This window comes from Balaenoptera acutorostrata, chromosome 16 (genome assembly GCF_949987535.1).
Source record: "Balaenoptera acutorostrata chromosome 16, mBalAcu1.1, whole genome shotgun sequence".
NCBI classification, from domain to species: Eukaryota; Metazoa; Chordata; class Mammalia; order Artiodactyla; family Balaenopteridae; genus Balaenoptera; species Balaenoptera acutorostrata.
Genome location: NC_080079.1, coordinates 16,217,474 through 16,231,796, shown reverse-complemented (window position 1 = coordinate 16,231,796; position 14,323 = coordinate 16,217,474). Strand labels below are relative to the sequence as shown.

Here is a 14,323-nt window from a genome sequence, read left to right as displayed (position 1 = left end):
ATCATCAGCTTTTGGAGATGGAGGCCACTCGGTGAATTTGGATTTGAGAGGCCAATCAAACGTAGAAAGAGCTGAGCAATGGCCTCAGAGTTTGGGTTGGAGTGATATTACGGACAAAGTACAAAAAAAGCCCGGTGATGAGGTCACCAGATGTTGGACCTAGAACTTGATGAAACATTTTTTCACATCTGTAAGGTTTGACTTTTCCCTTGAATGCTTTCCTAAGAACCTGACTTATGAGGCAAGGCTTATTTTGTCCAACACAAGCATTTGGAACAAAAACCACCATTGATTTAAGGTAGGAGGGAACCTCCTTTCTTGGCCAAATGGCCTTTCCACTTAGTCTGCTATAGAGGAAAAAAAAAAAAGTTATAAAAAAGTACTTTCACCCAAACTCCAGTCCCCAAAATTAGTGACTACAAACACAGTGCCCGGCAAGTACACCTGGCATCATGGCACTATTGCCTTCCTTACCCGCAGTTTTTCCTCGGTCTTGGTGGATTGCTTACAGTCGGGATGCCAAACGGTAGAACCTGGAAAGACAATGCATGGCTAAGAATAAAGGAAATGGAAAGCAACCACAGTCCTATTAGATAGAACTTCTGAGAGTGGCCCTGTGCCCAAGCGAATCATGACAGTTCAAACTCCAGGGGAGTTTTCCACATCTGGTCTGAACCTGTTCTATAACAGTCATAATCCTAGACCACAGAGACCACTAATTGGGCACAAGAGTGTCTTGATGAAAGAGACATTTAGTTCTTGACTGGGTGGTGGTTTTTGTTTTTGTTTTTGTTTTTAAACTGTATCATTATCCTTTAAAAGTAATGTCTGTGTGCTTAGCAACAGCTGCATTTAATTTCAGAAATATAAGCCATAAGCCATGCTTATATAACATCAAAACAACCAAGCAATTTAGATGAGGGCAATAAAGTCAAACCAGATCGTCTATAACCAGAAGCAAAACTCACTGAATTTTTTGTTGATCCAACAGACACAGGAAATCAATCTAACTAGCAGAAAGGTTGAAAGTTACATTACAAATCCACAAGTTTTCCTTTAACTTTTAACCTTTTAATTAACTGCAAAAAGTCTTCACTTTTAAACTAATGAAGGCACTAATTAAGTGTCATTTTCTGTTCCTGGGTTAATGCCTCACTTTATAGGAGTGTAAAGCACTTTCTTAGATGGTACCAGTACCAAAGAACTAAGCAAAACACTTATATCCAATCAAAAGCTCTTTTCTTATAAGAATCAAATGTCTGCCTATGTGATTTTTTTACACCTAGATAGACAGTCTATGTAATTTATGGCTAAGGCCTATATGTAAGTCTTATATGCTCATATAAGGGTATGTTCAAATGTGGGAATGGGCAGAAGAACTTGAAGAGGGACTTAAAAAGACCTAAGCGAATAAAGTTACTAAGTTGAAGACTCACAGACTTAGAGAATGAACTTATGGCCACCAGGGGGAAGGGAAGTGGGGGAGGGATTGTTTGGGAGTTTGGGGTTGACATGTCCACACTGCTAGATTTAAAATGGATAGCCAACAAGGACCTACTGTATAGCACAGGGAACTCTGCTCAATACTCTGTAACAACCTAATTGGGAAAAGAATTTGAAAAAGAATAGATACACATATCTGTATAACTGAATCACTTTGTTGTACACCTGAAACTAACACAACACTGTTAATCAACTACACTCCAACATAAAATAAAAAGTTAAAAAAATCTGAAAAAGTTACTAAGTGGAAAGCAGTAAGTAAATGATATAAACTTAATAAGAATCTCAGTATGAATATTAGACTTTCTACATTTCATTGTTGAAATCGTTCTCTCTTCAAGCAGCAATCTGTGTGTACTTGAAAAGTATCAAATTAAAATAACTCTCGAATTATTTTACACCACTGAACTAAAATACTATTAAATTAATGACAGGGAAAATACATTTTATATCAGAATAATACTTTAATCCCTATTTAGCAGTAATTTCTATCTTGCTTAACCCAGGGCCAAAAAAATAAATAAATAAATAAAAATCAAACAAACCAAAACCAGGCAGACACATAGTCCATTCAGCACTAGCATTTACTCTGAGGCTGGCTACAAAGCACAGGAAATCGTCTTAATATGGAGAGCCAAGGGCCGGGGATCAGGGCCAGGTCCAGGAGCTGCGTGCGCTGTGGAGGTTCTACTGAGCGGGCGTCCTGGCCCAGAATCCCGGGTGTGCACGTGGTGTCACACTGTTCTCCAGAGGTCAGACACATAGGGAATGTGAGCCAGAGAGAACATCTGATGCTGGGGAAGATGAAACTGCTCATTCTTCAAGGATATGCCAAGAGGGCAGGCAAAGAACACAGAAGCCCAACTCCAGGAGAGATTTACAACAATCCCCAAATTCTGAATGTAGCCCAAACTAACAGAGTTGTTTATTTGTAGTATGAATGTGCTGCACTCATGCACAGCCTGAAATCACCCTCTCTATTCAGCTTCCAGAACCATGTGAACGTGCAGAGCTGCACCCAGACAGAACCCCGAGTCTCGGTTCTCAGCAGACACAGGGGTGACATGCACTCTTGGGACTTTGATTGTGAGTGCTGTAATTGACACACTCAGATCTAAAACAGAGCCTGGAGACCAACTGAAGAATAAATCTGCTCCATGCTGAAAATATAAACTGACACCTGCCTATTGCTTTCATGGATTCACAGCCTGTCCTCAGGGGAAATGTGTCATATAAAGCACACGTGAGACCACAGATTTGGTGCCTCTCACTTGCCCTTATTGGGCCCTTTAAAATTCAGTGAGATTTTTAATCAAAATTTTTCAGAGAGATCCTTCTAAAGCTAAAAGGATGTTTGGGTGGTCAATTTCTCATCTAGCTAGCATTTTTAAGGGGAGAGTAGCCAAAGCTTTGCTCTAATACTCAAGAATCGTTTCCAGAGACTTTTCTTAGTTGCATAAAAACGAAAATTGAGAGCAAAGCAAACCATTCATTAAAACTACACATAGTGTTACATGCAGAGAGAGATGAAGAAATGACACCTAAAGGTGGATGAGACCCAGTAATTAGTGAAACTGAATAAGCAACAGCTCTTGTGGTTCTTGCTAAATTTACTGATAAGCCCTTGTCTATTTAATGACTCTTTTTCCCGCTATATTATAGTAAAATGCTTGCGCAGGTGGTGCTGTTTGACTGGAGGAGAATCCTCCCCTAAAGCTCTCTGAGAAGCTTCAGAATTTTAGAGGAGACAAAAGCTAATCATAGCTGTACACTGGGAAAATTTCTCAAAATTATTTTCATTAAAAAAAAAAAAGGGCTTCCCTGGTGGCGCAGTGGTTGAGAGTCTGCCTGCTGATGCAGGGGACACGGGTTCGAGCCCTGGTCTGGGAAGATCCCGCATGCCGCGGAGCGGCTGGGCCCGCGAGCCACAACTACTGAGCCTGCGCGTCTGGAGCCTGTGCCCCGCAACGGGAGGGGCCGCGATAGTGAGAGGCCCGCGCACCGCGATGAAGAGCGGTCCCCGCACCGCGATGAAGAGTGGCCCCCACTTGCCGTAACCAGAGAAAGCCCTCGCACGAACCGAAGACCCAACACAGCCAAAAATAAAATAAAATAAATAAATAAAGTAGCTATAAAAAAAAAATGTATTAAAAAAAAAAAATTGAATGGCCCTCTGGTAATGAGCCCTTCCTTGGCACCAGAAACTTCTCAATTTCTCTGTCAGGGACTTTGGGTGTGTTCTCTCACTCTCTGTCGCTCTCTCTTACACTGTGACAGCTATGTCCTCTTTGGGATGGGATGAAGTACATCTGTGATGCAATTCACCAAATAGGAGATTTTCTTCTTCCTGAAAGCCTGGATAAGAGCAGCCTGGGAGGCCCCCCAAAATCCTTCCCCCAGGACAGTGAAGTGAGAAGAGACAAAGTAGCCATCCAATGTGTAACATTTCTAGAAATGCTTTTCCTCTTTTGATCTTTTGTTTCCCAAGCATATTCCTGGGGGCTGGGTGGGAGGAGGGGTGGGAGGAGCGGGAGCTGATTTTCACTCTTGCCTAACCTCCATAGCAGCAAACATCAAGTCCAATTCATTCATCCAGAAGCAACACACCGCTCTGTTAACCGTCTCAGGGGCTCACTGCCAGGATGTCAATTGCTTGGCTGATTAATACTAACTGATGAGGTAACATTTGGCTACATTGTAGCCCTGCAGCTAACGAAATGCCTCCTTCTCTAAAAACAAACATAGCAAGGTTTTCTTTCCCCAGGTGGGGAGAACTTAACTGGATTCTTGCGTCCACCTTACCTTGAAGATACATTTCCTCTCCTTCTGTGAACATCTGGTTGCATCTGCTGCATCGTGCACAGCTAGGGTGGTAATGTTTGTCACCTGCCTGCAAGAGAAGAGGTAGGAAGTATTTTAGTCTATTACTGGTCACTGCTCCCAGCCTCTTTTCCGGATGTGGGAATCTGGAGGAAAAGAGAAGAAGCTAAGGCAGGAAAAATAATTGTCCAATTGACCAAACTTCCTATACGAACAGCCCTAGAAGCTGAAGCTGATCCCACTGGATCTGGGAGGGGCTCAAAGACCAGCTACTTGTGCCTGCCATGTGAGGTTGCCTTGCCTCTTGGGGTTTCTGGCATCCAGTTGTCTCTCAGCTTGGGCTCTCCTGGATGGTTGCCAGTTATACAGCATGTGCCTGAGATGAGCCCACTCCATTTCCCAAACAAGCCCACCTCAAAAACATTAACATCCAAATTGATGTTGGAGGCCAGTGTTGGTTTGTACTAAAGCAATAAAAAGAAAGGATCCTATTTAGCAGGTTCTTGCTTTCCTAGCTAAACAGTCTGAAAATAATATAATCTACCCAGCTTACATCAAGATGAGAAAAACCATAGTGAAAACATCATCCGCTGCTTTTTATCTTGGAAGGAGCCCCAACTCTCTTCTCTGCTGCTTATAACAATCTTTTGCCAAAGTCTCATTTTAATTGTTTTCTGAAGAAGGCATGTTACTGAGGTGGCTCTGCATTATTCCTGAGCATTTCACATTCTTAAATATGACAGATGCCACCACAGTGGGTGTTGACTTCCCCAAAGCAAAATGTCACTGGACACAGGGACAAATCTGTAGACAGGTGCCAAGTCCCATTAGAGTCATGCTCCAAATGCATGCCCGACAAAGCAAAATCCTTTCGTCCACATCTTAGCAAAAAGTCTCGCCACCCAAAAATTATCATATGTACTCTGCAATTAAATCATTTCATCAATCGACCATAAAAACATTTCTTTTGCATTAACTGTGCACAAGGCACTGCTGAGAGCCCAGAGTTAGAAGTGGCTTCACCCTGTGCCTGCGTGAAATCTCAACAGGAAATCAGAGGTCAGGTAGTGATTCCTTTCTCACACCCTCCTGTAGAAACTATGAAACCAATTAGCTACTAGAGTGTGAGATGGTGGTCAGCTATTCAAGATAACCCAGTGGGAAAAAAATGGAAGTTATTTACAAGTAGAAGCCAGGAATGAAATCTTTTCAGTGGTGCCTGCCAGAAAATTCCAGAAGTGGAATTTTGCTCTCATCCACACAGCATTATTTATTTGTTCGGCGGGGGGGGGGGGGGGTTGGTGTAGGATGGGTGGGGGGTGGGCATGTGAGGGGAGTATAGGAAATGTTCACACAAAGTAGCCCTTTCTCTTCGGCCATCCAGGGTCCAATGTGAGTGAAATGAGGAAGAGAAAATATTACTCAGTTCTAAACTGTATTGGGTCAGCTGGGATATCAATGCTGGGAGGTCCCAGGCATTTGGACAATCTCTGAATTCTCAAGGAAAATGTAGGGGACAGAATTAAGGCCCCTTGATGGGAATCTGGTGTAGTCTGCAGTGAAAAGCACACGCCCTCAGTAAGCTAGAAATAGAAATTTCTTCAAGCTGATAAAGTGTATCTACCATATTTAGTGGTGCAGTATTAGAAGCATTCTAATTAAAGATAAGAACAAGGCAGAGATGTATACTTTCACCAGCGTTTTTCTTTATGGTTTTAGTCCTAACCTCAAATTATCCAAAATGAACCTATTAATGCAATATATTCTCAGTCAAAATACACACAGGAGTTTCTTTTATAGAACTTGACAAGCTGATTTTAAAAGTTCACATGGAAGAAAAAAATGCACAAAAATATAAAAACTGCTTTGGAAAAGAGAGCGGCAGTGAAGGGGGTTTTTCCCTTCCCGAATAAAAAGGTATTCTAAGGCTAAAATAATTAAAGTGTTCTAATATTGGTGCAGGGATAGAAGATAAATCAGTGGGACAGAAGAGAGGAACCAGGTGCCCAGCCATACATACAACAAGAGAATTATGATGAAGGTGGTGTTTCAAATGAGTTGAAAGAAATGGGTTATTCAATTAACGGTGAGAACAATGAGTTTTTCACTTAGAAAAAGTTAAATCTAGATTCCTAACTCACAACTTACACAAAAACAAATTCTAGAGAGGTACAAAGTTAAAAGCTGAAACAAAGTCATAGAAATATTAGAAGAATATGAAGGAGACTGTTTTAACAAACTTGGGAAGGCTTTCCTAAGCAAGGCAAAGCCTAGAAACAATAAAGATAAGTATTGACTGTGTACGTGTGCCTGCACACATACACACATGCACACACAATCTCTAGACATAAAGTTACAGACAGGGATAAAATATCTGTCATGCATTTCAGAGAAAAGATTATTATCCAGAATTTATAAAGAGCATCTACAATGAAAACTAAATGGCAATATGGGCAAAAGGCAATTTCCAGAGGAAAGGTAGATAACCGCCCAAATAATTAGCTCAACCCCACCAGGAATCAGGGAAGCACAATTTAGAAAAAGAGTGTTTTTCTTCAACAAATTGGCAAAGATAAGAAGAAGACTAATGTGAGGAAACAGGCATTCTCACACACTGTTGGTGAGCAAAATTCTTTTTGGAAAGCAATATTTATTGAAATTTAATGTGTACGTACATATTACTCCCTGATGAACAATTCCACTTGTAAAAGCCATTCTACAGAAATTCTCACACGTGCCCAAAAGTGTATGTATTAAGGATATTCAGTTTTGAATCATTTATAACAGCAAAGAACAAGGAAGCAGAAGCAACCTAAATAAGAAAGTAGTGAAATAAAATATTGACTCATGTAGCCATTAAAAGAAAGAAGTAAACGTATATGTATTTATATGGAAAGAGTTCAAACAAATACTACTAAGAGAAAAAAACCAAGTGGAAAAATAATGCCTGTGATATGGCCACATATAGTAATGGTCAAAAGTGTGGAGATACTGGGGTAAGTCTGACTGGATTCAAATCCAGTTTCAGCACTATGTGGTCCTGTAAAGGTGACAATCTCCCTAACCTTCACTTCCACAGCTGTAAAATGGGTAGAATAATAGCACTTAACTCATGGAGCTGATGAGAGGGCTAGTATATTGCCTGCCCTTACCCTCTGCCCCTCAACATCCAGTCCTATAAGTCAGGCACTGTTACCATTATTTATGCTGGAGAGGACACACACATATATATATATATGTATATTGATTTTATATGTGTGCCCTGCATGGAGAGAAGGTAGGGAGAATGCACACCTGTTAGTCTTCTGTGATTCCTTGTGGGGAAAGAGGAAGGAGCAGGGTGGGAACCTAACAATTTCCTTTATATGTTTCTGTATTGCTTTGATCTTTTACAAGAATTCATTTTTATGTTACTGTGTAATAAGGAAATAAAGACTAAGAAGAAAAAAGTCCATTGCCTCTTGGAGTCATAACACCCAATGTGATCTTGGGCAAATCACAAACTCTTGGAAACTCTATGGCAAAGTAGAGATGATGAAGTTGATGGTGACAATAACAATAAAAGTGAACATTTTTACGATTATTCTGTGTCAGTCACTGTTCTACATACTTCATAAACATTCAGTCATTTGTTTCACAATAACCTCCTAAGGTTATTATTCCCTACTTTATAGATGAGGAAGCTGAGGCTTGGAGAGATTTAGTAAACTTGTTCCTGGTCACACAGCTAGAAAGTGGTAGGGCCAGGCTGCAAACCCAGGTAGTCTGGCTCTGGAGCACATGTTCCTAACTAGTACCATAACTAATACCCATACAGTACCCCAGCGCTGTACCTACCTCACAGGGATGCTAGGGTGAACGATCAAATGACATTTTGAAAATGTTGTGATGTACTGCGTACAACAGTAGGAATAACAACATAATAATCCTTTGCACAGAGATGGTTCTAGGGCCATCCACAGAAAGGCTTGTTAGCGCGGTTTGGGATGATGACAAAAGGCTCTCTGGATGCTGCCACCCTTTCCCAAGGACAGGCAAAGGAGAGTAACTGTGTTACACGAGCTGTCATACAAGATGGACGGAAGATTTGTCAAGCACTCCTGTGGCAGGGCTCTGCTCTGTAAGTCATGAGCAAAACCACTGCTGAGAAACACCGCCAGCATAACGCCAGGGGCATCGGTCTTGACCCGTGCACTTGCCTCATCCCATGATGCTGAACATGTCAAGAGATACAGTGAGCCAGAATCAAAGGGCAGTTGCACAGCCGTTTAAAAGTCTTCCGGTTTGTGCAGCAGTGCAGGCCTGGGGGGCGGGGGGCACAGGGCCATGCGCTCAGGATAGGGGAGCCCCTCCTTTGCATGTGTGAGCCACCCCGTCTCTGTTTCACTTCTTCTTAACACAGGCACCCATGATGGTTCACAGACAAGCCCTGTGCACAGGGCCAGCAAAGGTAACAGAGCTGAACACAGACGGGGTTATATGCAAACTAACCCAAAAAACTGGATGTAGCTGAATCCAAAGCATTTAAATTAGAGTCATTTTTAGAAGAAGGAAAAGTATTTCAGATCATGAGCAAAATGAGACTAAACAGCGTCCATCTACGAACAGATGAGGAACACACAATTCACTGTGGAGAGGAGGCTATTGATTACAAACTTTTTTTTTTTTTTAAAGATTTAATTTTATTTATTTTTGGCTGCTTTGGGTCTTCGTTGCTGCGCGCGGGCTTTCTCTAGTTGCAGCGAGCGGGAGGCTACTCTTTGTTGCGGTGTGCAGGCTTCTCATTGTGGTGGCTTCTCTTTGTTGCAGAGCATGGGCTCTAGGCGCGAGGCCAACTAACTTCAATAGTTGTGGCTCGTGGGCTCTAGAGCACAGGCTCATCAGTTGTGGCGCATGGGCTTAGTTGCTCTGTGGCATGTGGGATCTTCCCAGACCAGGGATCGAACCCTTGTCCCCTGCATTGGCAGGCAGATTCTTATCTACTGCGCCACCAGGGAAGTCCCCTGATTGCAAACTTTTGAAGCACCGTGGGCTTTGTTGTGACAGGTGACTTCGTAAGCAGTGGTTACCGGGTACCTGTCCCCAGGCTCACACCCTGGAACACCAGCTCTGCCTCAGCCCAAGAGGCCAGATGTACCTCTGGGGCTCACTACAGCCCTGTCATTACCATTTCCTGTCCATCTTTGTACGCTGCTATTTAAAAAATTACAACCTTACTTATTTTCACAGATTCAAAATGCACACGTTAAAAAGTCCACATTCTGGCTGGCATTAAACTCTATAGACCATAAACGATTTGTTTATTTAGTTGAGTTTTATAAAAGCACCTGCACACACATTCAAAATGCTAAAAATCACTTGCCTTTAATGGTGCTGATTAAGTCACACTTCTGTGGTTATTATTCCTATTTAGTTAATCTCTAACTTGAAGTATAAACTTTATCATACAGGCGAGAATACCATCTGGGGAAATACCACCTGCTATAAAGCAGGAGAAAGGAGCCCTGAACTCCTTGTGGACACGGGGTGCAGGGAAAGGGTTACAAGATTCAGAATCAGGAGACTGGGGTATTATTTCTTTATTTCTTACTCATGGGACCTCAATTATGTCACTACTTACCCTCTCCAAGGCCCAGGACCCTCCTCTGTAAAAAGTGAAGGGCTGGACTAGACAATTTCAAGTCCCATCCTGCTGTAAAATTCTATGATTCTGTGTGAAATCCCGTCCCTCTACAAGCTCACATGGCAGTGTTAACAGAAAAGTAATCTAGGTAGAGAAAGGACATTCTTGATGGCAGGGAGTGGAATTTAACCAAAGACTCCATAGTGTCTGACAGCCAGGAGGAGTTCTGACGCCCTAAGCCCTGTGCCAATGTAACAGGCCACTGGGAGTAGAAAACAGAACTGTAATTATAGACCCCGTCCTTGGACAGATAATCTGCTTAGCTCCGGAATGGCTAACTGCCCTTTTCAGTTTCTCTTTACCCCTTTTCTCTTGGAGTGCTTTACTCCTGATACTGCCCAGGAGATATGAAACATGGCCCTTGAGGTCAGCCTTCAGCAATTTATAGCTTATGCCACGCCTCCTTCCAAAAAAGACTTCCAGATGCTTATCAGAGAAGGCTGTGACCTGAAAACAATGGAACAAAAACCTTAGAGGAAAAAAAAAATCAAAAGGCTCCACACTCAGGCAAACATGTTTGTTGGGATCTGAGCTTCTCAGTAGATGAGGACAAAAGGGAAAATGGGCCACGAAAGTCTCACTGTGTGAAAAAAAATGGTCACATACAATTGTCACTAGAGAGGCAAGGTTTCCTGATTCTAAGTTAGTAACAGTCACTGCAGGCTGAGGTTCAATAGGGTCTTGCTCTTTTCCAGGCATGGTACCAAGGGCTCTGAGTGAGGGCTCTCACACAGTCCTGTGAGGTAGGTGCTATTTTACAATCTTGTTCTGCAAGCAAAAACTGAAAGCTCAAAGTGAACAAATTCTCCAAAGCTCTCAATGCTTCCAAAAAGCAGAGCTGGGTTGTGAGTCCAGGTCACGTGACTCCAGGCCTCCTCTTGCGTAAACTGCCTCCAAAAAGCACCAAAGGAATTCTCATAGGGAGACCTCAGTTCTGGAGCAGCAAAACAACTTCCACACTAATTTCGACGATGGCTGGAAATGTCCAAGTAGTTGTTTCTTACACAGACCCTTGAGAAAAACTGAGGGTGTAGCACTGAAAGGTCGTTGAATGAAATCATTCTCACAGGGGAAGTTAAACTATCAAGGTCTAGGTTTGCAGTCTCATTTTAAAAATCTAACTTGATTCAGAGATGGTGCTCAGAATACCCAGAGGAATAAACAAATTGCATTTCTGTCCCTGAGACTCTCGCAAACATGGGTCTGGTTGATGGTGCTTTCAGACTCAGGACATGCAAACCCTTGGAGGTTAGTGTGTTGACCTAGGTCAGGGGTTTTCTAACTTTTCTGCACATAAGCAACACCCAAGAGCCTTTTAAAAATGGGTTCAGTGGCCCTGGGGTGGGGCCCAGAAATAAGCTTCTTTTGTTTTATGTTGTAAGCACTGACTTAAGTCCATGCAGATCATTGTGAACTGGGGAAACCTGACAGTAGATGAGGAAGCCCAAGGGAGTAACAAGGATGTGGCAGGTGCATGGGTGGGGAGGGAGAGGCGGAATCACGCTAGTTCCCGTTTTGCTCCTGTAGAAAGGCGGTGTGAGGGCTGACTCAGCCTTTTCTGCATTTGTTGTTTTTTTCCCTTGAAGTGGGAGAGGTTTCCAGTGCAACTGGACCAGCTTGATCCCAAAGCTACCACTCCCCTGTTCCGGGAGGCTTTTTTTTCCTGATGCAGCATCCTGTTTAGGCAGGGTCATGAGGGTGCGCCTTGGCCCAAAGTTTGGATCCTGGGCAAAGGTGAATAAATCAGTCTGCCCAGGCAGCTTGCACAAAGCCCACAGGGCTCCCCACAAGTCTGTGCACAGCCAGTCTGCACAGAGAAGAGCATCCTGCAGCCCTGCCACCTCACCGACTATATAGCCCCAACTGCGGCCCCTGCTCCAAACATCAGGGGGAGGGGCGGCGGCTGGTCTTCCCCAGAGAAGATGCACAAAACGGTGCAGAGAGAAATATGCAATGGCCTTCCAGCGCTCTGGTTGCCTCTGACCAGCTCAAAATATAAAAGAATAAAAAAGGCTGCAACATCCCGGTGTAACCGCATACTGGCTTTTGGCAGATGGTTACTGCTATCTCATCTCCTTCCAAGGAGCGAAGTGCAAAAACTTTTAAGCAGTCTTTGCAGTTTAACAGTGCTAGATAAACATTATCTGTAGATATGTGCATTCCTGAAAGACCTAACTGGTCTCTTTAAATTGATCAATAGAGTCAGTGTAATCTTTACCAAAATCCCAGTCAGATTATTTGTACATTGACAAGCCAATCCTAAAATTTATATGGCAATAGGAGAGTGGTATAGCTACTTTGGAAACCTCTTTAGCAGTTTCTCAAAAAGTTGAACATAAATATACCATGCAACCCAGCACTTCCACTCCTAGGTTTCAAACTAAAAGAAATGGTAACTTATGTCCACACAAAGACTTATATGCAAAAGTTCACAGCAGTGTTCTCCAAAAATAGCCCCAAACTGGAAATAATCCAAATGACTCTCAGATAGTGAACAGATAAACAAAATATGGAACATTCAAATAATGCAATACTGCAAAGCTACTGCTTTTAAATAAAAGGAACAAACTGCTGCTATATACAACATAGATGACCCTCAACAACATGATGTTAAGTGAAAGAAGCCAGACACAAAAGACTACATATTGATTCCATTTCTATAAAATTTCTAGAAAAGGCAAAAGGAAAGAGATGCAAAGTAGATTGGTGGTTGCTGGAAATGGGGATGGGAATAAGACTGGGAGCAGCGTTGACTGCAAAGTCAAAATGAGGTGATGGAAAAGTTGTAAAACTGCATTGTGGTGATGGCTGCACAACTGTTTAAATGTAATAAAAATAAACTGTATTTTATGGTACATAAACTATTCTTTAATAAAGAGACAGGACAATTAAAAAAAAGAAAGAAAGAAAACAGTAGGGAGTGGGGGAAAGACCTGACTGGAAGACAAGAGAAACTTTCCTGTGCACTGTTCACAAGGACACATCAGGGCGTGCATGCATTCATTCCTTTTGCGGGGGTCCAGATTCCTTTGGAAAGCTGTTGAAAAATAAAGATTTTTTTTTTTTTTTGCAGAACAAAATATACCTGCATATATAGAAAGCTAGATATATGTGTGCAATATTGTACTGTTAGCAGTTGTCTAAAGACTCGAACATTTTCAAAGGGATTAGAAAATAATTGCCTAATTTGCTAATCTAATCAGTATTTCTCTTTCTTCAGAGGAATCACTATTCTCTTGTACAACAAGAGAAATGGAGCTGCAGAGAGATTAAGTAACTTGCTGGGGACCACATGAGACACTGAAACGAAAACCTGGGCTACGCCATTAACCTTAGTGTCACTACTGGGAGTCTCTCAGGCTGGTTCTTTGGCTGTGTGCTTTCATGCACAATATTTAATTGGAGTTTTATCTGAACTTTTGAAGCAGGTGACATCATCCTTCATGTTTTATGGTGATCAAACCGAGGCTCAGAGGTCAAATGACTTGCTGCACCAAAACCAAGGTCACACAGCTAAGTGTCAGAACTAGGAAACATCCCACGTCTTCGGACACAAGTTCGATTCTCTTGTACTGATATCACCACATCATGGATACAATACTTCTCTTGTTTCAGAAATCTCAGGCAACTAGAAAAATAAACAGAAATATCCTGTATGATATAAAAAGATGGCCAAAATGATTGAGAAGTTCTGTTAACATGTATTTTGAATAGTTTGCCAAATTTCAAGGCAGAGCAAATAACTACACTGAAGGCAAGACGTAAATCTGAAATGCATGGATATCTGCATTTGAAACTAAGCTCTCCTCTCTGGTGCTCCCACAGCTCTGGGCTTGGGCTGTCCCACACATTTAACTTTGCCTCTAACGTTATTGAAATGGAGAAGGATGATATGGTCCTTGCCCTCTCCCTCATGTCCTCAGCCTGCCTTTTGTCTGTGGAAAAACTTTAGCCAAAGAATAAGTTTAATCAGAGAAGTGAGAAAATGCAGAAACAAAGGAAAACAGTCAAAGGAGACCAAATAATAATAGTTTAGTCATTAAACATAGTCAAGGACCTTTAGGTCCTCCTTAAGGGCTATAGACAAAATTCTGAGCCGTATCCTGCAAGCTGTCTTACAGATACTGAAACCCCCGCCAGGTGGAAGAAATGAACTACATGATGACCAGGCTGTAGCCATGGCATAAGCTGTCACAATTCCGAGAATTGGCCTCAAAGAAATGGAAACGAACGGAACCTGAAACTGAAGATTAACTGTACCTGAAACAATCAAGATGATGCTGGTTGACCACCGATGACCAATTTCAAGATGACTGT

The 14,323-nt window shown here is 42.2% G+C and overlaps 1 protein-coding gene across 13 annotated transcripts in view; it reads right to left on the bottom strand.

Annotated features, from left to right (window-relative positions):
• The window catches only part of ABLIM1 (actin binding LIM protein 1), a 324,990-nt gene that overhangs the window by 49,141 nt on the left and 261,526 nt on the right, over positions 1-14,323 (bottom strand). For all 13 annotated transcript variants that reach the window (XM_057531560.1, XM_057531563.1, XM_057531561.1 and 10 more), the window contains 2 exons: positions 4,306-4,393; positions 475-533 (listed from right to left, as the gene is read on the bottom strand). In XM_057531560.1, the coding sequence (XP_057387543.1) occupies positions 475-533; positions 4,306-4,393 (147 nt within the window). The remainder of the gene's footprint in view (positions 1-474; positions 534-4,305; positions 4,394-14,323) is intronic.